Raw genomic sequence first — 25,298 nt, 5'->3', positions numbered from 1 at the left:
CCACAGATAGCAAAGGGCACACTCAGACTCAGGTCAAAGTTCATGCCACAGGAACAACTCCAAACAAAAGGCTCCAGAGGGTATAAAAACTCACTCCCTACATGTGCTTCCTCCTTTTTTCTTCCAGAGCCATCTTTCTGTCTGGCTCTCCTCTTCAATAAACTGTAACCTTCTTTCTAAAGCAGTCGCCATGTTGTTTATTCCCAGCTTGGACTGAACCATGATGAAGACTTTTCCTTCAACAAGTTAATAAATATTAAGAGTTACTGGCTGATATCTTTAGAAGATTTAATTTAACCCACACAGTTGTTCTATTACTACTAAAACATTTTAAAAGTGACCAGTAATTTTCTTTAAAAAAATCAAAATGTAAAACAGACAACTTCCCTCCATCAATTACAATCATCCCCTTCTTGCATGACTACTATATCTTAATAAATTGTTTAGTTCTTTAATACCTTCCAAGTTTGCAAATAGAGCTTAGGAGTATTTTCAGGTTCCTACCTTCAGTTTCCTGAAGAAAATGATCTCCCTTTTATGGATAGTCTTTTTGTTCATATTCAATGCCTGTTTTTAATCTACTCGCTGCCTAATTTTTATTTAATTCTCATTTTCTTTTTTGACACCCATTGCAAATCTACATTTTCAGTATGATGTGTATAAAACGGAAAACAAGTTTTCAGAAGTTTTTTATAATAAAGTTTACAAATACAAAGATAAAAGATTAAGTAAAATACAAAAAGTAAAGAAGGAAAATAGGTACAAAAATAAAAAATAAAAGATGACTCTTCCCTCTTCCAGAGAATAAAACAATAAAAGAAATCTTTCCATATTTTATCCCTTAATCAGTAACCAAATTGTAAAACTCATCATTCGGTCTTAATCAGCAAAAGATTTATTAAGAGTTACTAGAAGTAGTAACATATTTTAACTTTAATCCAATCTATTTTGTAGTCCAAATTCTCATTTTCTCCGAGAAATAAAGCAAAATAATTTTTTCATCATTTATAAACAAATTTTAAAGCTTCAGCATTCAGTCCTGGTTAAACAAAAATCTATTAAGAGCTACAAGAAACCTCAACATATATATTTTAATCCTGGTCAAATAAATTCGCTTTATATTCCTTTCACTTACTTTTAAAACACTTAATCTTTAATCCCACCAAGTGTCTCACTAGTTGATTTCTGATCACTTTCTCTTTGTCTCCTTTCAGGAACAGCTTTAGTAGTTTTTAGCATGGCCCTTTTGTAATAAGAAGACTTTCCCAATTGCTTTTCTGATGTATTATTTGTATAGCCCCTTTAGTTATTAAGATTTCAGGTGATTTCATATGGAAAACCATTTTTGTATCAATTTCCATATCACTCTTGTAAATCTGTCGTTTTTAAAATCTGTTTTCAGATATTCTATACAGCATCTTTTCCTATATTCCTCTTCCAGTCTGATTCCTGTAGTCTTATAATCATACTATTCTCAAATATGCAAACTTTTTGGCTGATGGCCGATAAACCTTGATTGGTTTGGAATAGGAGGTTTAGGGGACTTCTACTGGGTGATGTACTGAGCTATTCAGTGGCTCTTTTGGAAGAGGTCAAGAAACGTAGCCCACTCCGGTATGCAACCAGTAGAGAACTTCATGTTCTAGAATGTTAGTGTTGACAGTTGTTTTGACATAGAAAACAGTTTGATTGGGATAGTTATTGAAGCCTATTGTGAGATCAAAGGTTGCTGTTTTCAGCAATAACTTAAAAGCTAAATTTTGATGGGGATAAGATTACTGAAAAGAGGCAATACAATATTTTGTGAAAAAAGATTTGACTACAATAACCTTACATACCAGTATTTTATGTGTTGACGATTTGTTGTTTGTTTGTTGAAAGACCTTGAATGGCAGCAGTTTTACACGGAAATGGATATGAAGACACTCCTCTATATAAATATGTATCTTTCTTTCAGTGCATATGCTGTGGTGAATCCCTCCAACAAATTTAATTTATAGCATCTAAAAAAATTACCAGGTAAAATGAAGCTGCGAAAGGGAAAATACAGAGGCTAATCTCCATTAGCTGCATAATATTGATGGCTGCAATTGTGAGAATGGAACTTAGCTTTGTTTATGCCTTCCTCCTTCTGCCTTTCTTGGCACATGGTACAAGGGGTGCATGCCATTGCATTAGGAGGCATCCACAGAGAAGGAACATCCAAGCTGTCATTGTTAATTTGAGAATCAATTTTTCTTTAACTGCAAACAAATGGAAAAGCAAGAGATGATTAATCAGTTTAAAGAAGATGCATTAGCCAACAGTACAGTTTTCTGAATAGTTAGCATTATTTTGGTACTGCTTTGATTATCAAAATGTCAACTAATACTTATCAGCATGTAGAACCTTCTCATGCAATATGGACGTGGTTTGGGGGTATGTCTGATTTTCCAAATCACCTATTTGTTAGGCATAGTGAGAGTGGATTGGAGGATTAAAATTGCTTGAATATATGCATTTATCTTTTTGAAAATGAACGAACACTGCACTCGTACGTGCTATATCCAAGCTGTGTCATAACAACTTCGTAGAGGAAATATTGACTGGTTAGCCAAGGGTAGGACCTTTAGGCTTGACCAAAATGTTAAGCCATCATGTGAGTTGGCTTAGCATGATATGTAAAGTTGAATTTATCTGCCATAGTTTATTTTATCTGTTAAGTCAGGTCTTTGTGGTATATTCAGATGAGCAGGGTTTTTTTAAAAAAAAGCCCATCTTTGTTAGATGAGAATGGAGCTATAGTTAGAATTTAAATGTTGGAGCTGATGTGATCAACTGGGAACCATAGTCATATTACTGAGTACCTTTCTTTCAAAAGTCATAAATATAATAATATAAGTTATAGATAAACCATGACTGGCAGAATATGAAAGCAGGAATCAAATACTTAGAAAGAGGAAAGCCAGTTACTTTTTTTACCTCATAAACAATACTGAAGATGTTACAGCACATTACCTTATGGAAATAAACTCACTTTGGCTTTTCCCCCCAAAAAACCTTCCTGAAACTTCTATTTATTTCAGCAGGTTTTGTGAACAATAACTTGTGTTACGAGCTCATGGTAATGTTGTTCCTCAATCACCGTAACAATGAAAAGGATGGCATCGTTGATGTTTTCCTCTTGATCAGCTCAACATTTTCATATATGTATGCTTTTTTTTCTTTTTCTTTTCAGGCTGGCCTTAGTAAAAATGCTGCTCTGACCAAATCCTGTTCAAAAGCTGTGATCATTGAAGGTGTGGGATGGCTCTACATGGCCTCAGCAGGGCCAGAAGCCTATAGCCCAAGCCTCAAAAAAAGAAACCAGTTCCAAGTGGGCATTTCACCGGGGCTGTCGGTGCCACCACTCACAGCAAAGCTCCACAAGAGCAAGTCTTGGTACCTTGCTAAGCAGCAGGTGAAGCCTGTTTGGCAGCTGGAACAAAATCATGTGACCACTTTGCAAGACGAATGCTCAGTCCACTCAGGGATCTCTTCCCAGCCTCCCCGCCTCTTATATCCAGAGTCGTTATGGAGTAAGGCAGTGCTCCTGAGCCCGCCTACAGCTCAGTCCCATTCTCTCCCAAACTTTCTTGGGAGCACCCTGCTTTATCGGCGGTCTTACTTTAGACACAAGCCCTATCGGAGACTTGAGTCTATCTGCTTGCAGCCTAGTACCTTGGAGAAGAAACCTCTTCGGGTCCCACCTCCCATCTATCGTTCTGTCCTCAATAACGCCATGTCGTCTTCAACGGTGGATCCATTTCTTATGCCAAACGCAGCCGGGGAGCGTTCCAATCCAGTGTCAAAGGGTTTTCTCCTCAATTCAGGGAAGCAAACCTCCAGTGCGTACAGACCAGTCCTGAACAATAACTCTTTTCTGAGGCCAGCAAGTGCAAAAGTGCCTTTGCAGCAGCAACCGCTACCACCAGAAAATAAGAAGCTGAAAGGATTGTCAAGAGCTCCAGGATTTTCCTGGACTCATTCTGGGGGAAATGGGGATGGCTGTCCTATGAATCTTGAAAAGAAACTTGGGAAAAACAGCAACTCGATGTTTGAGCAAACCTGTGCCAAATCTCCTCGCTCACCTGTACACAACGGCATGGTTCTTAAATCAGAACGGTCGTTGTGGCCCTTTGAGGATGGCGAGATGAGATCACAGAATTTGAAAGAACAAGATGCACGGTTGACCGAAGCCATGAGGAAACTAACAGCCAGCGGTATCCGGAAAGTTAGTACTTACAGTGAGTTTGGTCACCGCATTGATAGCTCTTGCCTTATGAATGCCAGCTTCCATGCCAATCTGTTCAATCGGTGGAAACCACATATTGTAGCTCAGATCACCCCAAAGGAAGTGCCAGTTCCCAACTCCCTGAATTTAGAGCCCGGTAGCCGCCATCACAGCCTTATAAGCACAGAAGTTGCCGATGTCTGCACGAAGCGTATTGATACTCATTTCCTTGCCTCAAATTCCGAAATGCCCAACCATAGCATCTTGAATCAATTGATCACTCCCCCTGTGAATATCACAGAACAGGTGGTAACAACAGAGGTGTCTCCACGAATGATAATCTCTGAGGTAGAGACAAAAATTTCCGCTCTTCAGCTAAGCATGGAAGCAAAGTGGGGGCAGCCTACTACTGTGAAAGAGTCTGAGTAAGTATCGTAGCCTCGTTCTCTTTGTTGTATAGGGATAGTGTTCTTTTTCAAGATTGTTATAAACTGTCGATTGTTTGTATTGGATGCTTCTCTTTACTGCATGATGCTGGATGGAAATAGTGTCTATAATACCATATTTCTGTTATTGTTACCTGTGTGTCTCACAACCCAGTACTCCCTATTAGGTGGTCAGATCATTCTAGGGGGGTACTAGATAATGGTGTCCTAATTTAAACCCTGGTACAATATGTGGTTCTACTGTATCTTTTGGTGTAGGTTTTGTTTTGAGGAATTTATATCAATATAGAAAATGATCAGATCGGTGAAGTTGCATCTAATCCTGAGAATACAACTGTATGTTTTATACTTAGTCCTTAATTCCACCATGTGACTAAATAGCAGCCATGGGAGGAGAAGGAGGCCTTTTTTTGGGTGGCAGGGGAATGCCCTAACTTCATTTGTTCTTGTCTGGGAATTAATATTAATAATAGTAAAGTTGGAAGGGACCTTGGAGGTCATCGAGTCCAGCCCCCTGCTCAGGCAGGAAACCCTATACCATTTCGGACAAATGGCTGTCCAGTCTCTTCTTAAAAACTTCCAGTGTTGGAGCATTCACCACTTCTGGAGGCAGGTTGTTCCACTGGTTAATTGTTCTAACTGTCAGGAAGTTTCTCCTTCCTGTTGTTTAGTTGTTTCCTTCATTGTTTTATACTTTATACAGGAATAAGTATAAACTACCCAGAAAGTTTCACTTGGTCACGATAAACCTTTGTATTGTAGAGCTGTAGTCAATCTACCCCTACTAGACCAAGCAGAAGTAGAAGATGTGGAAGAAGAACTTCCAGATGGCTTGGAAGATGTTTGCAGTCAGGATGAGGAAGGAGAAGAGGAAGATGGAGAAGGTCATTAATGTTTATTTATGTTCCTTCTTTAGAGTGCAAACGTTTAATAATGTAATAAACCAGAGAAATAAAAATGTGGGTGTACTGATTATATCCAAGGTCTACAGATTCTAATTACTAAGGTTTCAGAACAACTCAGATCTAATAAAAAGTTAAAATTATTATCATCGTAGTAGTGTTATTTCCAGTTGGATATCACATACGTATTAATCCATAATATAACAAGAGAGGCAGAAATTAATAAAAGAACTGAATGAGATACCTTATGGCCATAATTACCACTAGCTTGAGTTTATCTTTAAAGTGTCGATAATTTGATCTACTTGTTAAGATTTCTTTCTTGCAGTATCTAATTAGTTGCGCTCTAAAGAAAATAATGTGCTGGCTTGATTTGCATCTTAATGATATATTCTGATGCAGTACTGAGTAAATTATTTTCTTTTATTCAAAGCCCAGGTTGTCTTTAATCAACTGTATCAAAGCTGGCCAGTGTGAATTAATGTTCTTTTTCATTTCAGGTGAATCAGATGGTTCCTCATCATCCAGCTTATCCGCCAATGGCTCTGTTGCTGTCATATCTAGGTTAGTGCCAGACATAAATTATGCTGCTTTCAGTCCATAATATACTTAGTAAATGAAGATTGTCTGAGTTAAACTTGATTTTATGAACTTGTCCCTGTACCCAAACCGGACTTAGATAAACCCAGATAATGGATATGTGCATCTTCTGTTTGCCTTGCTGAATCTCAACTTAAACAAGTTGTGTTTTCACAAAAAAAAGAAATAGGGCTGCTAAATAGACGGGTTGAAAAATAGTTTCCTTTGTTTTCTAACCCAATACTTCTCAGCCAAAACAAAACTCATGTCTTTGATCAATGTTAGTTGGAGGCCAGGGTAATTAAGTAAATCTGAGTCTAGCAGCAACAAGAGCTCAAGAAATATATACTGCTCAAAAAAATAAAGGGAACATTTTAACATGGGACTGAAGGAGTTTGCGTTCCCTTTATTTTTTTTGAGCAGTATATTATGCTGCTGGCTTTCCCAAGGCTGCTTAGTATGTGTTTTGGCTTCTTTTCTCTTGTAGTCATATAGTTAGGCAAATCTCTTTCTTTTCATAGGAATTGTGTTGAGGGATTAGTGCCTCCACTTGAGGGCCAGGAACGAATTATCAAGCCAGCTCTTACACACAGCATCTTCCCCAATGTGTCTCCTACCATATATTTTGGAACCCGGGATGAGAGAGGTAAGGTGAATTTGAATCCATTGCAAGTAGCATTCGGGGCCAAAGATATAGATGGTGGTGTAAAGATTGGAGCTTAAAACAGAGTAACTAAGTTTTTTTATATTATCCTTTTTATTAGTTTATAATGTAAAATATAAAATACTTTTGTTTCTACTTGAAAACCGCTTCTGGACTTTGTGCTTGAGGTGGAAAAAAAATGAAACTTTGATTTTGAGTTTTACCGATTAGATAGATTTGTCGTTATAGAAATGGCTAGTTTATACTATTGTGTAAAAGTAAAAAGCTGAGGTTTGATGTTCCTTCTTATTCTACTGCACCAAAGGGAGTTGGAAGTCAACACCCTTCTTTTTTCCATCTTTTCTACACTTTTTCCTTCCCTTTTCCCTCCCCTCTTTTTCCTATTATTTGCTTTTTTATTTTTGTATTTTATATTATAAACTAATAAAAAGGATACTATAAAAAAAAGTAATAAAAGTGAAGGGGATGAATGGATGACAAGGGGATGGATACAAACTGTAGCTCCGGTCTTTCCCATTAATTAAACCAGGGGTAGTCAACCTTGGCTCTTTTATGACTCGTGGACCTCAACTCCCAGAATTCCTGAGCCAGCATGGCTCAGCTTGGAAACCTCTCCCTTTCCCCTCCGCATGGCTGGCTCAGGAATTCTGGGAGTTGAAGTCCATGAGTCATAAAAGAGCCAAGGTTGACTACCCCTGAATTAAACAAAGATATATAATAAAGACGTGAGGAGAGGGATATTTAACTCTATATATGCTTAATTGGTGGAGCTATATTTTCTTGAAATCACCAAGCCGATGCTGCTAGGAATGCTAATTCTTATATGCATTTATCAAGCCCAGAAGAGGGAGTCATTTTACTCTCCTCCTTGATCTGTCTAGATAGGCTGAATGAGCCATAGATTTCTTTGCAGCAGTAATGGGCACTTTTGTGTTTTATTCTGCTAAGCCTGGGTGTTTTCTTATTCATAGTCATTACAGCAGCCCATCCTAAGTGATATTTTATACATGCTGATAGGACATGGGTGCTTCTTGCTGTGGCAGCACAATCTCTTGGTGTGGGTCCACTTTCTAATTTTTCTTTGTCTTCTGTCTCCTCATAACCCAGTCCCAGTAATCTGATCCACAACAGAGAATGTAGAGGGATTTTTTTTCAACTTTCATTTTTCATGTACCAGGCACAGTACACAATAATAAAGCGAAGGATTGGAAAATAATACAATAACACATTATAATCCAATTTAAGATGATTGTTAAAATGCAGACCCTTAGTAACTTCCTAAGTAGCTCCTAAGATTTAAAATAATTTTGGTATCAGTGTTTAGATTATTTTCACAAAAGCCTTTTTTTTTAAAAAAAAATGTCTTTTCAAACTTTGGTATGCAGTCATTTGGTTCCAAAGGATTGGTGCTAGATAGGAAAGCCCTCAGTTGTGATGTGGCTGTTTTACTACTTCTCTGCGTCACATGAGAAAAGCACATCTTCCTTCCCCTGTCCTGACCACTTTCTACAGAGGGACAATCTGGAGCATCCTGTCATACAGCATCACAGTCTGGTTTAGAAGCATCACTGCTTCAGACAGGAAGGCGGTGCAGAGAGTGGTGAGGATGGCCCAAAAGATCATTGGCAGCTCCCTCCCTCCCATCCAGGACATAGCACAGAAGCGTTGCTTGAGCAGGGTCCGCAAGGTTGTCTGGGACACTACACACCCTCTTCACGACCTGTTTCCCTTGCTACCTTTTGGGAAGAGGCTTTGTGGTATCCAAAGCAGAACATCCAGATTCAGTCACAGCTTTGTTCCATACAGTATTAACCTTGTGAACTCTAAAGCTTCCTCCTTCCGTTATATATTCAAGATGGACAGTGTTTAACATTCGTATGTTACGTATATGTAGGTGTGTAGGTCTATACATATGTTTTATATAGTGTGTTTAAATGTATGTTATGTATGTGTGCACTTTGAGAGCAAGCAACTAAATTTCATTTTTAACACGTGCCATTGTGCCCACAGTAAAAAATGACAATAAAGGTGATCTATCTACCAGAAGGAGTTAGTGCAGTCTGGTCTGAAGTTTGGGCTTGATTGCCAAGCTCCAAGCAGATTTTCCAAGACCCCATGAATTAACACCAGCAGAATAAACTGGTATCTTTTACAAATATCCAGCTAATGTAAGAAAGAGTTGTTTGTGGAAAGTTCAGGACATTGTGAATTGCACGCAGGTTGGGGAATAGAGAGCAGGGAGTTTAGCTTAACAGATAAGAGAGAAACTGAATAAAGTAGTCCTTTCTAAACAGATTGGCATGATCTGGCACAAGCAGCTCTTTCTTCTCTACTCCCCTCTCCCAGGTTACAAATGATTCCAATGATTCTCAGCTAGAGATATCTATCTATTCTAGGAAAAGAGAGGAAATGTTACAATCCCATTTTTTTTAATTTCTATTTTTGCTTCTAAGACTGAGAACCATTAGTCTATAGATATGCAGTGGAAATTCTTTGAAAAGGCTTCTCCTTCATTTGATAGTTTCGGTCTCTTTACTCCAGGGGTAGGCAACCTTGGGTCTTTTATGACTCGTGGACTTCAACTCCCAGAAATCCTCAGCCAACCATGCTGAGGGGAAAGGGAGAGGTTTCCATGCTGAGCCATGCTGGCTCAGGAATTCTGGGAGTTGAAGTCCACGAGTCATAAAAGAGCCAAGGTTGCCTACCCCTGCTTTACTCCATGACAAAAAGCTACTTTCTCCAAGACATTTCCTGCTGTTTTCTTCATGGCAAATAGATTTTTCAGAAATAGATATTTCTTGGGTTCGATCAGCTTTTATTCTTGGGATCTATTTCTTAGTGGAGAAGCTTCCTTGGGAACAGAGGAAGACGCTGCGATGGAAAATGAGTACAGTGACTCCAAACATTGTGAAGCAAACCATCGCAAGGTCCCACTTCAAAATCAGCAAAAGTGAGTCCTCTTCATGCTGGGAACATTGGGAAATCTGTGGGTGCTCCTTTCTCCCAGATTCCATGAATTTGAAAAATTCCATAGAGTTACTGTGTTGGTTAAAAGCATGTAATTTTTAAGAATGTAGATGTCAATCACATAGTGTTCTAATTGTGGCTGATGCACAGCTCTTCTCCAAGTTTTAGGGAAACTTTCAGTTTGTTCTGCCTAACTGTATCCCTTTGGGCAGTTCTCACTGAAATGTTACTGCCCCAAAATCCTGATGTTTTGTATTGAACTTCATTGCTACCATATGTTGTGGGGTTAAAACAGCTGGAAAAGAGGAGATTAGGTAAAAGAATAAAAGGAGGTTCAAAAAACAGAATAAGTTTTCTATGATTTAGCAATTCTTGTCATACTTGGTATATACCAGGGGTAGGCAATCTTGGTTCTTTTATGACTCGTGGACTTCAACTCCCAGAATTCCTGAATCAGTTATGCTGACTCAGGAATTCTGGGAGTTGAAGTCCACGAGTCATAAAAGAGCCTAAGTTGCCTACCCTGGTATATACTGACTGATTAGCAGTGGCTTGTGTGCAATACAGAGCTGTAATGGCCCTTTTCAACGGACCTTAGATAAGAAGTGGGGGGATCTATTAGAAAAGAAAGATAATTGTCACATGGCATTGGATATATTTCCATGTTATAATTTTGATATAATATGAAAATATTCTTGAATCAGGTGGAAGAGGAAAAATATTTCAAATTTATATTTCATTAATCGAAATGCTTAAAGTATTATATTTAAATTATTTGAGCATACTACAGAAAAAGTGACTGTTTTTGTTCAGATCATTTTCTCATAATTGCCTATAGGAAATAATGACTGGCTGGGCTGCTGGGGCCATCATATGAAGTCTCCTGGCTTCAGAATTGTCAAAGAACACCAGAAGGTATGTGATATGGTCAGAGTGCACATGAACATGTTGAACAACAAAATTCAATGTGGAGACAGAAGATGCTATTTTTTTTCCTTTTTCTCTCTCGTCCTCCCTGTCCTGCAGAAAACCTTTATATGCAGCCTGATTTTTGCTGCAGTATTTTCCACACCTCCTTCTTAGTGGCTGTACTTTTAAAGGAGGCCTACAAGTCTGCAAGCCGTAAAAATTGGTTCACACAGTGTGCTTAACAAAGATATTTAAGGGTCCAGTGTGTTGTATGAATCCTGTAATCCAGTCAATATTGGAATAGGTTGCTGATGGCGAACCTTTTAGAGACCGAGTGCCCAAAAACCACCGCCACCCCTGCTCCGCCTCCCATCATGCCTGCTCCGCCTCTGCCCGTCCCCTGCCCCGCCCGCCCGCAGGGCCATGCACTGCCTCCATGGCCCGCCGCAGATTGCCCAGGCAGCCCTGCAGCGCCAAGGTGGCCACGCCCTCTGCCCACATCCTGCATCATTGCACAATATGGGGCGCAAGGGCGGGGTCTTGTCCCTGCTGCCCGGCTATGTCCTTGGCTGCGCTGCTCTGTGCAAGCCACGCCTGGGGGGTGACTCTCCTCCAGGGGTCTGCTGGTGAGGAGGCTGCGGGGGAGGCGGGGCTGGGGCGACGACGTGCGTGCCCACAGAGAGGGCTCTGAGTGCCGCCTCTGGCACGCGTGCCATAGGTTCGCCACCACTGGAATAGGTGAAGGGCATTTTGAACAATGAATCAGGTTCTCTTCATCTGTGTAGCTGCTGTGGAAATCTAAATCTCAGTCACCTGTGGGTTCCAGTTTACCAAAAGTTTCCCATTAGTGCTCTAAGAAGTAAGATGGAGGCATGAAATGTAAATTGCTTGATTATGAAATTTAGCACTGTACCAACATTTGTCAGCCCAGTACTGTTCCAAACACTGATTGGCTGTAGCATTCAAACTATTTCTACTGCAGTCTGATTGGCTCGTAGGGAAGAGACCATTGATATAATGAACACTTGCCAGTACAATCCTATAGAGGGTTCACAGGATATAGGTAATCTTCGGGTTATGATCATTTGCTCAACAATTATTCTAAGTGATGATAGGACTAAACAAGGGGAACTTATGATTGGTCTCAAAGTTGTGGCCATTGCGGTGTCCCTGCAATCATGTGATCATCATTTGCTAACTTTCCTGCTGGCTTTTCACAAGCAAAGTCAATGGGGAAGGTGGCAGGAGACCGCAAGTTGCTCCCATTCATGCTGCTTTTTCGCCTACACTCTGTAGTGCCTGCCTGCAGTGCCCACCCACCTGTAGTACTTACTTATCTGCCTGCACTCCATAGTGCCTGCCTGCAGCACCCACTCCCCATGCTCTAGCTCCTGCTCGTGGTGTGTAGCCAACCGCCCGTAGCTCTCACCCACTGGCCTGCTTGCTGGGACGCCCACCTTTTCTGGCATCATGATCATATGATGTCCTTGCTTAATGACCTGTGCAGTCTTGCAGTTACGACCGCAACTGGGACTGCTGGAATGGCTATTGCCAAGTGACGCAGCCATGTGATATTGTCCTTTTTAACCACATCACTTAGCAATGGAAATTCCAGTCCCAGTTACCATTGTAATCTGAGGGCTATTTGTCCTGAGCAGGGCTGGAGGAAGTGGGCAGAGATTCTGTAGCCCCCCCAGAATGATAGGGCTTGATCTGGTTAGGATAATTGTGCATTGGCAGATTCAAAATGAATTAATTATAGTTGAGTTAGCAGCTGGCTAAGCTTAGTATGTTTCATGAATTCAGCCATTGTGGTAGATATCCCAGCAATGGTCTCTATCTGCAGGAGGTGCAGTTCATAGATTTGGGGTTGTATGAACAGTATTCACACAAATGTTAACAGAATTTGGGGAGGTGGTGCCAGCCAGAAGTGACTGGGACCTTATTACTCTGTTATTCCTCCTCATTTCCTATCTACAGTTGAACCACTTTCCTGGCTCATTCCAAATTGGCCGGAAAGACCGTCTGTGGAGAAATGTGTCCAAAATGCAACTGCGCTTTGGAAAAAAGGAGTTCAACTTTCTGCCCCAGTCTTTCATCCTCCCTCAAGATATCAAGCTGCTCAGGAAAGCTTGGGAAGATTGTGCAGGTCGTCAGAAATGGATTGTGAAGCCGGTGAGGGTGCAGAGATGGTCCGATTCAAATGTGAATAGGGCATGCTCTATCCGCTTTCTGCTTTGGTCCAACCATGTGGCTCCCTGCCTATCCCAGCATGCAAAATTCTGCTCCACGTTCACTCTAGGATTTGTAGTTGATAGATTTTCTTATGTATTTTAGTGATTGGGTTACAGTGTTGAATATTGTTAAAAAGGGGGAATGGTGAGCATCACCATGGAAAGTAACAGGATATTTGTAAAGTATTAAACTGCTGACTTTTGAGCACTTAGTGACATGCAATGCCCACTTTTAACACTTCCCTATCTCCATATTTTTAAGGGTATTTGGTCCCTTGTTCTCCATTTTCTAAACATTTGATATTCTCAAAGTTATGCATTTGTACCAAGTAGGTTATATGGTGTAGCACAACTGTGGCCATGTAGGGTTTTAGATTATATAGGATACCCAGCTAATTATCCAGTGATTCCCCCCAAAGTTTCCCAAAGCTGTTGTACCCCATTACGTGACAATGCCGGGCCTATTTATGCAGCCATTTTACATTGTTTTTCTATTGCATCTGCTTTCATCAGTGAAACAAACATATACGCTTGTTTTAAAATACTGTTAAATTATTTGAAGACTGCACTAGGAATGTATTTAGGACCAGCAGCATAAACATAAGGGCACTTGCATGTGGCAGCATCTAGCTGACCTTGCTGCTCTCAGAAAACCTTAGCACGCTCACACTTAATCAGTCCATAGATGGGAAACCACCAGGAAATCCCAAAGCTGTAGACTACTCTGAGAAGTTGAAAAAACTTTCTGGAAATAGGTAGCAGCTATTTCTATATTGTTGCTAACAAATCATGAACATGTCTGTGAAGTCACCCAGAGTTGGATTTAATTTGAGGGAAAATTGACTTTTTATTTTTGTGTACTATTGTTAGATTTCCAGATTCCCCCCCCCCCCCGATTTTTCAGTTTTGAACCGTTGTAGAATAGTGTATGGTTATGCACTTCTCTTCCTGTCTCTTAGCCAGCTTCAGCTAGAGGCATTGGAATACAGGTCATCCATAAATGGAGCCAGTTGCCCAAGCGCAGACCATTGCTGGTGCAAAGGTAAGCCAAATTTTCCCTACAATCTCTGGTCAGTTGGTTCCCCCTCCTCCTGCAAACGAGGTAATAGGCTAAACCGGGGGTAGGCAACCTTGGCTCTTTTATGACTTGTGGACTTCAACTCCCAGAATTCCTGAGCCAGCATGGCTGGCTCAGGAATTCTGGGTATTGAAGTCCACAAGTCATAAACGAGCCAAGGTTGCCTACCCCTGGGCTAAACCAAGCAGACATTATATATATATGAACATGTTTCCTGCAACTGTAAAATCCATACTGTTCTGTGAAATTGGTTTCTTTTGCCTTCAGTGAAAAAGCAGAACACTCATGGAATGGCTATTATTAGTGCGCCAAAATGTCTTCTGAAATTTGCTTGGAGGCAATCTTTTTTTCTGGGATGTGGAATGTTATTTTCTGAAAATTTAATCAGGGATGTCTCAAATGCTGTAGGAGAGAAGCCAACTCTCGGTTCTGTGAGTGGTGGTAAAGAATGAAGTATAGTGACAGTCCTTAGACTTGTTCTTCAGAATGAGCTTCCTCATAGCTCACTGTCTCTTTCTCTCTTCCAGATATATACATAAGCCCTACCTCATTGGTGGAAGTAAGTTTGACCTAAGGATTTATGTTTACGTGACGTGCTATGATCCTCTACGTGTCTACTTGTTCAAAGATGGACTTGTTCGTTTTGCCAGCTGCAAGTAAGTTCCTCAGGAATTGGTTGCTGTAAAAGGATTGCAAAAAACATAAGATGGCCAGGATTGCGACATACTGGAACGTGATCTGAAATTACATTTCTCAGTTTATTAATTGCAGATTAACATAATACATTTTTTTAAATGGCCACCTGTTCTTCAGAGCAAGTGGCATTCTGTAGCCATATTTGGATTTAAGCCAAATATGGAAAGTTTGCGGTTGTCTAAATATTGCTGATGTACTAATAAAGTCAGCTAGCATGAGCAATGCTGAGAGATGCTGATAGTTCTAGTTCAGGATGGCCACCATTTCCCACAGTTCCTCACAGAAATAATGAACATTAAATACCTAGTCCACGACTTATGGTCATAATGGAGCCCACCCATTATGGTCACAAGTTGTGACAGTTAAGCGAGGCGCCCATTTGATCACCTTGCTTAACGGTCCCCATCCCTGCTCTTCCTGATATGGTTGTTAAGTGGAGCATGGAGTGCCTCAAGGGTGGGGGAGACCCTCTTAGGCTTAGCTCAGGCTCAGCCCCCCCTGCCCCCACCCCGAGGCCCCCTGTGCTCCTCTATCTATCCCTCAGGGGTCCCTAAGGCCTTGGGCCAATTTCTCACCCCTCTATGTCCCACAGCAGGGAGTAGCTGCAATGAGATCGTGGTGGGGAAGGAAAACAGGCCCGCCACCCCTTGGCATCCCTGCAGGCTGTGTGGTTCCATTCCAGAAGCAGGGGCCATTTCAGACTAATTGCAATCAGTTTCTGGGCAGAGCAACACAGCCTCCACTGTGTAGGAAGGCCACGCAGCCCAGCGGCTGCTTCCAGAAGGAACAGTAAACAGTAAAAGGTAAATGAATGATCAGTGTTGGGGTTCGGTGGCAAAGAAGAGGTGGGATCCAGTGGGGTGGGAAGCAAGCCCAGGTAGAGAGAGAGAGATGGGCGAATGCTGCAGCATCTCTGCAGTCAGTTGTATGACAGGGTTGGTTGTAAGAGAGGGCAGATTGCCAAATGCCCAATTTTGTTCATGTGACCCTAGGGGCACTGCAGCAGTTGTAACTTCAAAACAGTCACGTGAAGATTTGGGGAGGTTCATTGTAATTGGGATCGCTAAGTGACTGTAAGTTGAGGCCTACCTGTAATTGCTTCCACTATGTAGCTATGGCTGCGGCCTTCTAGGCCAGGGGTAGGCAACCTTGGCTCTTTTATGACTCATGGACTTCAACTCCTAGAATTCCTGAGCCAGCTATGCTGGCTCAGGAATTCTGGGAGTTGAAGTCCATGAGTCATAAAAGAGCCAAGGTTGCCTACCCCTGTTCTAGGCAATCTGTTTCAGTAGTGAATCCTGACACTAAATGAGTATTTTAAACCCGTTTTATTACCTTTTATTTTGTTCACTGCAGGTACTCTTCTTCCATGAAAAGTCTCAGCAACAAGTACATGCACTTAACCAATTATAGCATCAACAAGAAAAACGTAGAATACAAGTCTAATGCAGATGAAACTGCATGCCAGGGACATAAGTGGTGAGTGTCAGGAGACCCGAAGGAGAAGTATGTTACGGGCATGTTGTTTGAGGCCTCTGACCAGCAGCTGCTGCTTCATCTCAGTAGTACTGAGTGATCTTTTTGTTGATAGGCAAGAGCTGAATTCTGTCTTTCATTCAGTAGGGTATGGGCTATAAGGTAATGGTTTCATTTGGTGTAATGTTTATTTGTTTACATGCTGTGTTCTATCTATACAGGGCACTGAAGGCACTTTGGAACTATTTGACCCAGAAAGGAGTTGATAGTGAAGCTATTTGGGAGAAGATAAAAGATATTGTTGTCAAAACCATCATTGCGTAAGTCTCTCTCCCCCCACCCCCTAGCCTTTCAATTGAGACTCTAGAAAGAGTACAGAGAAGAGCAACAAAGATGATTAGGGGACTGGAGGCTAAAGCATATAAGGAAAGGCTGCTGGAATTGGGTATGTCTAGTTTAATGAAGAGAAGGACGAGGGGGACATGATAGCAGTGTTCCAATATCTCAGGGGCTGCCACAAAGAAGAGGGAGTCAAGCTATTTTCCAAAGCGCCTGAAGGCAGGACAAGGAGCAACGGGTGGAAGCTAATCAAGGAGAGAAGCAACCTAGAACTAAGGAGAAACTTCCTGACAGTTAAAACAATTAACCAATGGAACGACCTGCCTCCAGAAGCGGTGAATGCTCTAACACTTGGAAGTCTTTAAGAAGAGACTGGACAGCCATTTGTCCGAAATGGTATAGGGTTTCCTGCCTGAGCAGGGGGTTGAACTAGATGACCTCCAAGGTCCCTTCCAACTTTATTATTATTATTATTATTATTATTATTATTATTATTATTATTATTATTATTATTATTATTATTATTATCTCCCAGAATGCCTGCATGCCTGGCTGAGGAATTCTGGGAGTTGAAGTCCACAAGTCATAAAAGGGCCAAGTTTGAATTAAATAGCTGTCTGTTGAGGCTTGCTTATGAGCACACATATCTGTTGACATAATTCATCTTACCTTCAGGACTCAAACTATCACACTGCACTGTTACTTTATTGAAGTTAACTTAGTAAATTGAATTAAGAGGAGATCTATGGAAAGCCCTTCCATGAGATCATCATCTCACCCATAAGAAAAAGACACTTTGGTTTTGTCAGACACTTGTTCTACATACAGAGATAAGTGATTCATTATATAGCAAGTCCTGAAAAATGGCCTCTCTGCAGGCTGATTTTTCTTTCTTGAGTAACAGAATGTCTGTTTTACATTTCAGGTCAGAGCCCTACATAATCAACCTTGTGAAGATGTATGTGCGGCGTCCTTATTGCTGCCATGAGCTGTTTGGGTTTGATGTTATGCTGGATGAGAACCTTAAGCCCTGGATCCTGGAAGTCAACATTTCCCCTAGGTAAGCTGTGCTTCAAGGACCATCCAGTGCAGGCTTTGGTTGCCATGTTTCAATTCGATTTCAGTTTCTATAGTTTCAATTTCAGTATTTATTGCAACGTGGATGCTATTCAGAATCTCCAGTTTGTTCCATAAGTGTTTGCTGACTCTTCATTGTGAAGTCTTTGTAGTGTTAAGAGATTTTTCTTCTTTACTGCTCCAACTTCTTAATGAGAAGGAATTAAGTGAAATAAGAGATTAGGGAGCGCTATATGGGAGAGTAAGATGGTGAATAAAAGGATGGTTATGGTGTAACTTTCCTGAAACAATATTACGGTGCAATTTTGAATTGATTATCCCTTTGCCCTTTTTTTCCTCACTCTACTTTGATTTGAGCTTATAATTTACACGGACAGCAGTCCTGAATGTGAAAGTCAAAAGAAAGAAGATTTCCTATAATATGCCTATATTTTTCTGCAGCCTTCATTCAAATTCTCCTCTTGATGTGAGCATCAAAGGCCAAATGGTCCGGGATGCCCTTAACTTGGCTGGCTTTCAGTTACCGAATGCAGATGATGTGGCTTCACCTATCGGAAGTGCCAGCAGCTCCACAACCAGGTCAGAGGTCATAGATTGCAAGTTCAGAAAGAAACATCAGAGATGGAAATAAAGCGCTTCTTTCAGAGCGGGATGTTTGGCTCAGCACAGCACTGCTCCTCTAGCTATGTATATTTTGCTGTCCTATGGTATCATGTGGACTACATTGCACTAAGTGCCTTGGAAAAATATTTCTAAGAAAGATTTGAAAACATCTGGTTGAAGCCTTCTGAAAAGTATAAGTAAGGGGTACTATCTGTAGGCAATTATTGTTGTTTTAGGCTTCTTTTGCCTTTACTATTTCTTACCTCTGAGGTAGGAAGAAGAGACCGTGGATTAAGTCTGCCTTTAGCCCTGGAAGCTATTTGGAACCAATCAGTTTTTCTTACAGTTACCTTTCTGAAATTTCAGTTAAGGAGAAAATTTAATCCCACATGATTGTTGCGGGATTAACATTTTGCTTCTGGAGGAATCCAGAATAATAATCCAGCAAATAATAAATATGTGTAAAATACCCTTTTTTTAGGCAATACTTCATGCATCTGATTAAATCGGCTGTGATCTAGGAACATTTAAGCAATAACACATTTGCTGGTATTTAAGATAGTGTATGACTTGGATGCTGGGCGAGAATGATTATTTTTACCAAATTCCTAGGGCAGCTAACCTACAGTGATAGTAGTGGTTTTCTATAAACCTAGTTTTAGCAAGAAAAGAATTAACCAGAAGAGTTATCCATTTTATAACCGATTAAAAAGTAAAACTGTTTTTCCTTGATGAATCCTCTAAACCTATGCATTCTTCACTGACAGCAGAAATAGGGGGTGATGCAACATTTCATAAAAAAAATTTCCATCCCATTTTTAACTAGCACTACTTGTGATGCTCAGGAGATAACAATTTTTAAAATTCCATTTTGCGATAGCTGGAGAGAAATGCCACATCTTTATTATGGAGCTTACACAAGCTAATTTAGTTTACAGGGTTCAAGAGAAAGAAGCAGGAGAATTTTACGTCCCTATGGTGCATTGGAAAGTTTAAATTTAATGTTTTGTTTGAGTAAAAATTAATACAGAGATGGAATTCTCTAGAGACAGTGCACCGATCAACTGTTTTTAACAGGCTGGATTTCAAGCAAAGTTGTATTATCCTTATTTGAGTATGAATTATGTAAGTATTTTGTGTATTTCAGGGTCAGATCAATCTCTTAAGTCAAAAGATTTGCCCAGCATTCTTTGGAAACTTTGTTTGATCTTTATTGTTTAATTTGTAAGGGTTTTGGGTTTTTTTTGCTACCACTGAGATAAACAATTTTTGCTCTAGGTAGCTGAAAGCTATTAACCAATCACTGGCCTGACTGGTTAGTTCTCTTGACTAATAATTTTAACTCTTGTGATGTCTAGCTTGAACAGTGTCATGAAGGAAAAAAACAAGCTACCTGTGGAGTTGCTGACTGCTGAGAAAGCAAAAAAAGCCTATTACTTGACCCAGAAATTACCAGAGCAGGTTGGTACATGTGGTGGCACACATTCCCTGACTTCAATTCTCTGTGTGGCAAGGTCGTCGGAAGTCTTGCATTACTGTTTTTCTTTGGTTTGGGAATTGTTTGAAATTTGACCGGCTGTTTGTGCCAGTAGAATTTTCCACTTGGAAAACTAGAGCTGTGCAACTTTTCAGAGTTTTCAACCTCAAATTGACTTGTTTTCGAAATGCAGCATATAAGCATGCGTCTACAATTTTCCTTCGTTCTTAGTAGAAAACGTGACCGGTGTGAGTGGCATTGTTTCAAGTTTTTTTTTACCTGTTCCGAGCACTGCCTTTGGAGTATTTGATGGGCTGTTTTGGGATTGTTGTTTTTGTTTTTCAAACTTTCTCCGGTCTAATCAGTACAGAGGCAGGGACCAGTCCTGCCTCTGCCACTGTTGGCTCAGATTGCATAGAACAGTGTTTCTCAACCTTGACAATTTTAAGGCATGTGGACTTCAACTCCCAGAATTCCACAGCCAGCAATGCTGGCTGTGGAATTCTGGGAGTTGAAGTCCACATGCCTTAAAATTGTCAAGGTTGAGAAACACTGGCATAGAATGGTGTGAGAGTTCAGACCCCACGGAGAGATTTTGAGAGGAAACCCATCATTTATACACGTAGACAGATTAAAACTGCTTACAGCTGAATGTCTGCCATCCTGACTGGTAAATTACTTTAATTTAAGAAGAAAATGCCTAGCAGTGCGGAAGTTAAGAGTTCATACGAGTGAATGGGATGCAGTTAGAATTGTTGTGAACTGGTTGGGTGTTGTGTTGTGCTTAATTTTGCAAGCAGAGGTACAAGACAGTATGTGCATACACTACTCCCATGCTTCATAGACAAACATTGATAATGCTGTTAGGATTGTATAAATGCAAAGATTCCTAGTACAATGTTAGTTTGCTTGGTTTGAATACTTGGCGCATACTCTTTGCATACTCTTGTGTCCTGATATTGCTCTTGTTGCTCTTCAGATATTGTTTAAAAATCTATTGTAGAATCTAAACTAATTTGCTGAGCTTAGCTGTATGTGCTCTTTGTGCATGTGTTTTAGTTTGTTGTAATATTAATGTTGGACACGGTGGCTCTGCAGTTAAAGATGCTGAGCTTGTCAGCTGGAAAGCTCTCAGCCTGGGTTCAAGAACTGAGTGCCGTGCGACGGGGTGAGCTCTTGTTATTTGTCCCAGGTCCTGCCCACTAGCAGTTTGAGAGCATGCAAATGCAAGTAGGTAATGCCGGAAAAGGTGATATAATGCCTTGTCATTCTTGCCTCAGGAATTCTACTCCACAATCCTGGATGTTCTGACCCCAGATGATGTCCGTGCCCTGATAGAGACAGAGGACGAGTATGCCCGACGTGGGCAGTTTGAGCGAGTCTTCCCCTCACGATTCTCCATGCACTATCTACGCTTCTTTGAGCAGCTGCGATACTTCAACATCCTTACTACACAGTGGGAACTGAAATATTTCTTGAACAAATCCAAAGGTAAAAATGAAAAACCTTCAGTTTTCTTTTGCAGGAAGCACTTTTAAAAGACAGGGAGCTGCTAGTCAGTGACATGGACTATCCTTTCTTTGGATGGAATAGATGTGGTGTTGCATAACCTAGCTTTTGGACATTCCCCAAACCATTGCAATTATCACCAGAAAAAGTTATAGGCAAAGTTGCTTGCTGTGTTAATGTTGTCCGCTTGCATCTAGCCAGCCATAGGACTTTGCAGTCAGAATTTGTAAGTATAGGGATGAAATACGTCTTCCCTATCCATTCCATCCACCCCCACCAATTTTTTTAGTCTCTGCCCCATTTCNTTAAATTTTAATATTTTGCCCTACATATCAAGTTCCGAATACCTGCCACCTCTACACACTTTTCTTTTGTATGAACAGAGTAGGATCAGTAAATGCTTGCCCTTACTCTCCCTCAGGAGCTTGCGTTCACTTGGTGGCTCTTCTATTTTGCAGGGGTGGATCTGCTCAGAAATTGGTGTCACAAAGGTTTTCACAATGGAATAGTAACAGATTCTACAATGTTGGTAAGAATGATCCTCTCCCCCTCCTGTACACTGAATTTTATTCTTTCATGAGGAAATGCTGCTGTTCCTTTGCTTGTAACTTATGGAATCTATTTGTGATGTCTTCACTTAATTAAAATACTGGCCTCCAACCATTTTCTTCAATCCAGTAATTTTGGAGGTTCCTTAGCTTTCTGGAAGAAAAACCTTCTCTCAGCAGACTTGTCCTCTGACCAGATTCCCTTTCCTGTGCTGTCTCTCTTAACTACAGTGGACACCGCCAAGGCCTCACCTGTATTTGAAGAATGATCTCCTTATAAATACCTTGAGCAAAGTGGACCCAGGCAGAAACAGGTGAAATATTCGCATAATTGTATTTTGAATCTGTTTCTCGGTGGTGTGTTGTGCTTGTCTACAGGTAGTCTTCGATTTATGATCACAAATTGAGCCTAGAATTTCTGTTGCTAAACAAGACACTTGTTAAGTGAGTTTTGCCCCATTTTACAACCTTTCTTGCCACAGTCGTTAAGTGAACCACTGCAGTTGTTAAGTTAGTAACCTGGTTGTTAGGTGAACCTGGCTTCCCCATTGACTTTACTTACCAGAAGGTTGTAAAAGGTGATCACGTGACTCCTGGACACTGCAACCGTCATAAATATAAGCCAGTTGTCAAACTTCCAAATGTTGGTCATGTGACTGTGGGAATGCTGCAACAATTGTGTGAAAAACAGTCATAAGTCACTTTTTTCAGCGCTGTTGTAACTTCAAATTGTCACTGAATGAACGGTTGTTAAGTCGATGACTACCTGACTTCGAAATGAGCACCACAAACTTGAGTTTGGCTTAGCTGCATGTGATGTAGGGAGGACTGCTTCTTTTAATTAATTTTTAATCTGTTTTGTTTAGGGGTTTTTAATCATCACACACACACACACATATGCACACATTTTACTTTTTCTAATAATATTGTTTATAAGCCCTTTGGAAAAATATATTCAAGAGCACAATGATATTTAATAAAATGCTCATCTTGATCTTTTAGATCTTTCTTACTAGCCCAGATTAGGTGTAATGCTAAATCAGATTTTAATGCTACAAGGACAATCATAATTTAGCCTTGGGCTTGTAATACTGTTCCCCCTCTCTCCTCCATCAGTAGCTAAATGTAGATGGTTGAAGTATCTATTTAAAGCTAACATAGTTTCTAATAAAGGACTGCTTAAGGTAACTATAATTATCAAAGGATAACGTTAAGCTTCCAAATTTTTCTGGATAGATATCAGAGGAGGAGGGGAAGGCAGAAGCAAGCCTCTTTATGTTATGTAGAATTACTTTTTAGCATTCATTTTTCATGAAGCCATTTTCTCCATTTTTGTTGCTGTTACTTGTTGTGTGCATTTGATGTAATAGGAGGGTAATGAACAAATAACAGCAATGAACAAATCCATCCCAAAGAACTTCATTCCCTTCAAATCCAAGGGTAGCATAAAAGAAATAGAAAGAGGGCGAGTCTGACAGTTTGATAGAATAGCATGCTTTGGAAACTATTTGCACACGTTGTTTTGGTGAACAGGAATGGGTCTTTCTCAGGACATGTTCTCTTTTCCACAGCAAAGGCCCACGAGATGGAGAGGAGCCAGTCCGAAACCCCGAACCAAGTTCTTGCACTCAAAGCTTACCTCAGATTAAGTACACAGTTGGAACTCTCAAGAAGTCCACCATCTCTAATGCCCTGAGCAGCTCAAACGGGATAAAGTGAGGTGGGACTGAGCTACAGGCCAACCTTCCCCCCTTTGGAGGGTGAGGAGGGGGGTGCATGTGACCTACCTCAGCAGAAGCTAGGAGAGCCAGTATTGGAAACACGGAGAGGACCTCACCTAAGGATGCACCTGAAGAAATATTTTTTTTTGGAAATGAAATTGGGACAAAGAGGAAATGCTTCACTTGATCAAAAGGGACAAAATATTCTGTTTATAGTTTTTTATGAGAAAGTAAGTTTCTAAACACAGAAGCTTGGAAAAAAAACTAATTTCTTGTATTTTCTTGTCGTTGGCATATTCATTACTTGAGCCACAAGTGCCTCTCACTGTTAAATGTTACCATGTTAGGTTAAGACTGGATACTGCTTGCCTTTGTTTCAATATATCCAATGCCTTGCTAGGGTAGGGCAAGGTTTGGCATGCATATAAGGAGTCTCTAGCCCCCTGCAATTAAGATTAAAGCAAGCTCTTGGTTAGTCAGGCGTTGCAGGAAACCATCTTCAACATGTCTTCTGGAACAGGGCTTTTCAACCTTTTTACCCATTGTACCACTTTTAGGATATGGCAATATCCGAGTACCACCAGCAAGGTGTCAAAAACTTGATGACCAAAAAAACCCCACCCCCATCTACTGGGTGGTTGCAGCAGGTTTTGGTCACTTCACATGACCCTGGGACACTGTGACCATCATAAATATGAATCAGTTCCCAAGCATCTGAATGTAAATCACAAGACCCTGGAGATGCAACATTCCAGCTGATCGGTGCTTCTTCTGGGCTCAGCAGAAGTACCAGGATCAGTGCCGAGCTCCAGGTGGAGCCTGGCGCTAATCCTGGCATTTCCACTGAGCCCTGACAGCCCCAAAGAAGCGCTGATCAGCTGGAAAGCGGCACTGATCCTGGCGCTTCCGTTGAGCCCTGACAGCCCTGCAGCTCCAGCCATCTCTCGCTCAGGCTTGTGTGGTGCTGCCACCGGTTCAGCTCATTCCCCTCCCCCGCTACCACTTTTCTAGGATGGTCGCGTACCACCTGCCAGCTGCCAATGTACCACAGGTGGTACCCGTACCACTGGTTGAAAAGCCCTGTTCTAGAACACCAGTGACGCAGACAAATGATAGACTCCTTGGTGCACAATCTAGACTTGGATGTGAGATCTCTTTAACTTGATGATCTTTGTATCTCAGTTTATGTTCAGTAGCCGAGCAGTTAAGATGCTGGGCTTGGGTTAAGAAGCTCACTCTTGTCACGTGGTACTTAGGTCTCAGAAAGTTGGCAGTTCGAGACCAAGTTCCACGTGACAGAGTGAGCTTCTATTCATTGTTTCAGTTCCCGCCCACTGAGCAGTCTAAAAGCATGCAAATGCAAGTAGATAAATAGGTACATTTCAGTGGGAAGGTAACAGCATTCTGTGTGCCTTCGGTATATAGTCATGCCGGCCACGTGACCACAAAAGTGTCTTCAGACAATGCTGACTCTTTCGGCTGTGAATCGGAATGAGCACTACCTCCTAGAGTTGGACATAACTGGAGGGGAAACCTTTGCCTTTTATCTTTTTTTAAAAATATGTTCACACTTCTTAATATTTTGATACAGTAACAGGATTTGGTGTCTGAAAGTAATTTTCATATTTTTCTTAATCTGTAGAATAGCAAACCTTGGGATAGCTTAATTTAAACACACACACAACACATCCAAATGCTGCCCCCCCCCCCCAAAAAAAAACACAAGGAGGCCAGTTAGCTCCATTCACTTTGTGGTTTTGCCCTCAATGTCTAAATTATGTGTTCTTATGATGGGTTCTTCAATAACAGGATCTCATTCTT

General features: G+C 40.9%; 1 protein-coding gene across 1 annotated transcript; it reads left to right on the top strand.

Moving 5' to 3' along the window:
* The first annotated feature begins 3,239 nt into the window (after positions 1-3,239).
* On the top strand, positions 3,240-23,719 carry TTLL4 (tubulin tyrosine ligase like 4). The gene is made up of 18 exons (XM_015827374.1): positions 3,240-4,677; positions 5,461-5,582; positions 6,101-6,164; positions 6,701-6,825; positions 9,683-9,793; positions 10,649-10,725; positions 12,700-12,894; positions 13,913-13,995; positions 14,559-14,687; positions 16,084-16,206; positions 16,425-16,523; positions 17,468-17,602; positions 18,061-18,198; positions 19,581-19,683; positions 20,980-21,190; positions 21,667-21,737; positions 21,988-22,070; positions 23,328-23,719. The coding sequence occupies exons 1-18, from the start codon at positions 3,296-3,298 to the stop codon at positions 23,473-23,475; spliced, it is 3,399 nt and encodes a 1,132-aa protein (XP_015682860.1). The 5' UTR covers positions 3,240-3,295; the 3' UTR covers positions 23,476-23,719.
* Positions 23,720-25,298: the final 1,579 nt, after the last annotated feature.

Source organism: Protobothrops mucrosquamatus, unplaced genomic scaffold, assembly GCF_001527695.2.
Source record: "Protobothrops mucrosquamatus isolate PMUCROS unplaced genomic scaffold, P.Mucros_1.0 scaffold3653, whole genome shotgun sequence".
In the NCBI taxonomy this organism is placed as follows: domain Eukaryota; kingdom Metazoa; phylum Chordata; class Lepidosauria; order Squamata; family Viperidae; genus Protobothrops; species Protobothrops mucrosquamatus.
The sequence above is the reverse complement of the archived record's forward strand: the minus strand, read 5'-3'. Positions and strand labels throughout refer to the sequence as shown.

Bases quoted from the DNA above. Each gene is read 5' to 3' on its own strand.
- TTLL4 (XM_015827374.1), top strand. From the start codon at position 3,296: ATGGCCTCAGCAGGGCCAGAAGCCTATAGCCCAAGCCTCAAAAAAAGA. The intron at 16,524-17,467 runs GTAAGTCTCTCT...TTTACATTTCAG, and splicing joins GTTGTCAAAACCATCATTGC to GTCAGAGCCCTACATAATCA. The intron at 22,071-23,327 runs GTGAAATATTCG...TCTTTTCCACAG, and splicing joins GTGGACCCAGGCAGAAACAG to CAAAGGCCCACGAGATGGAG.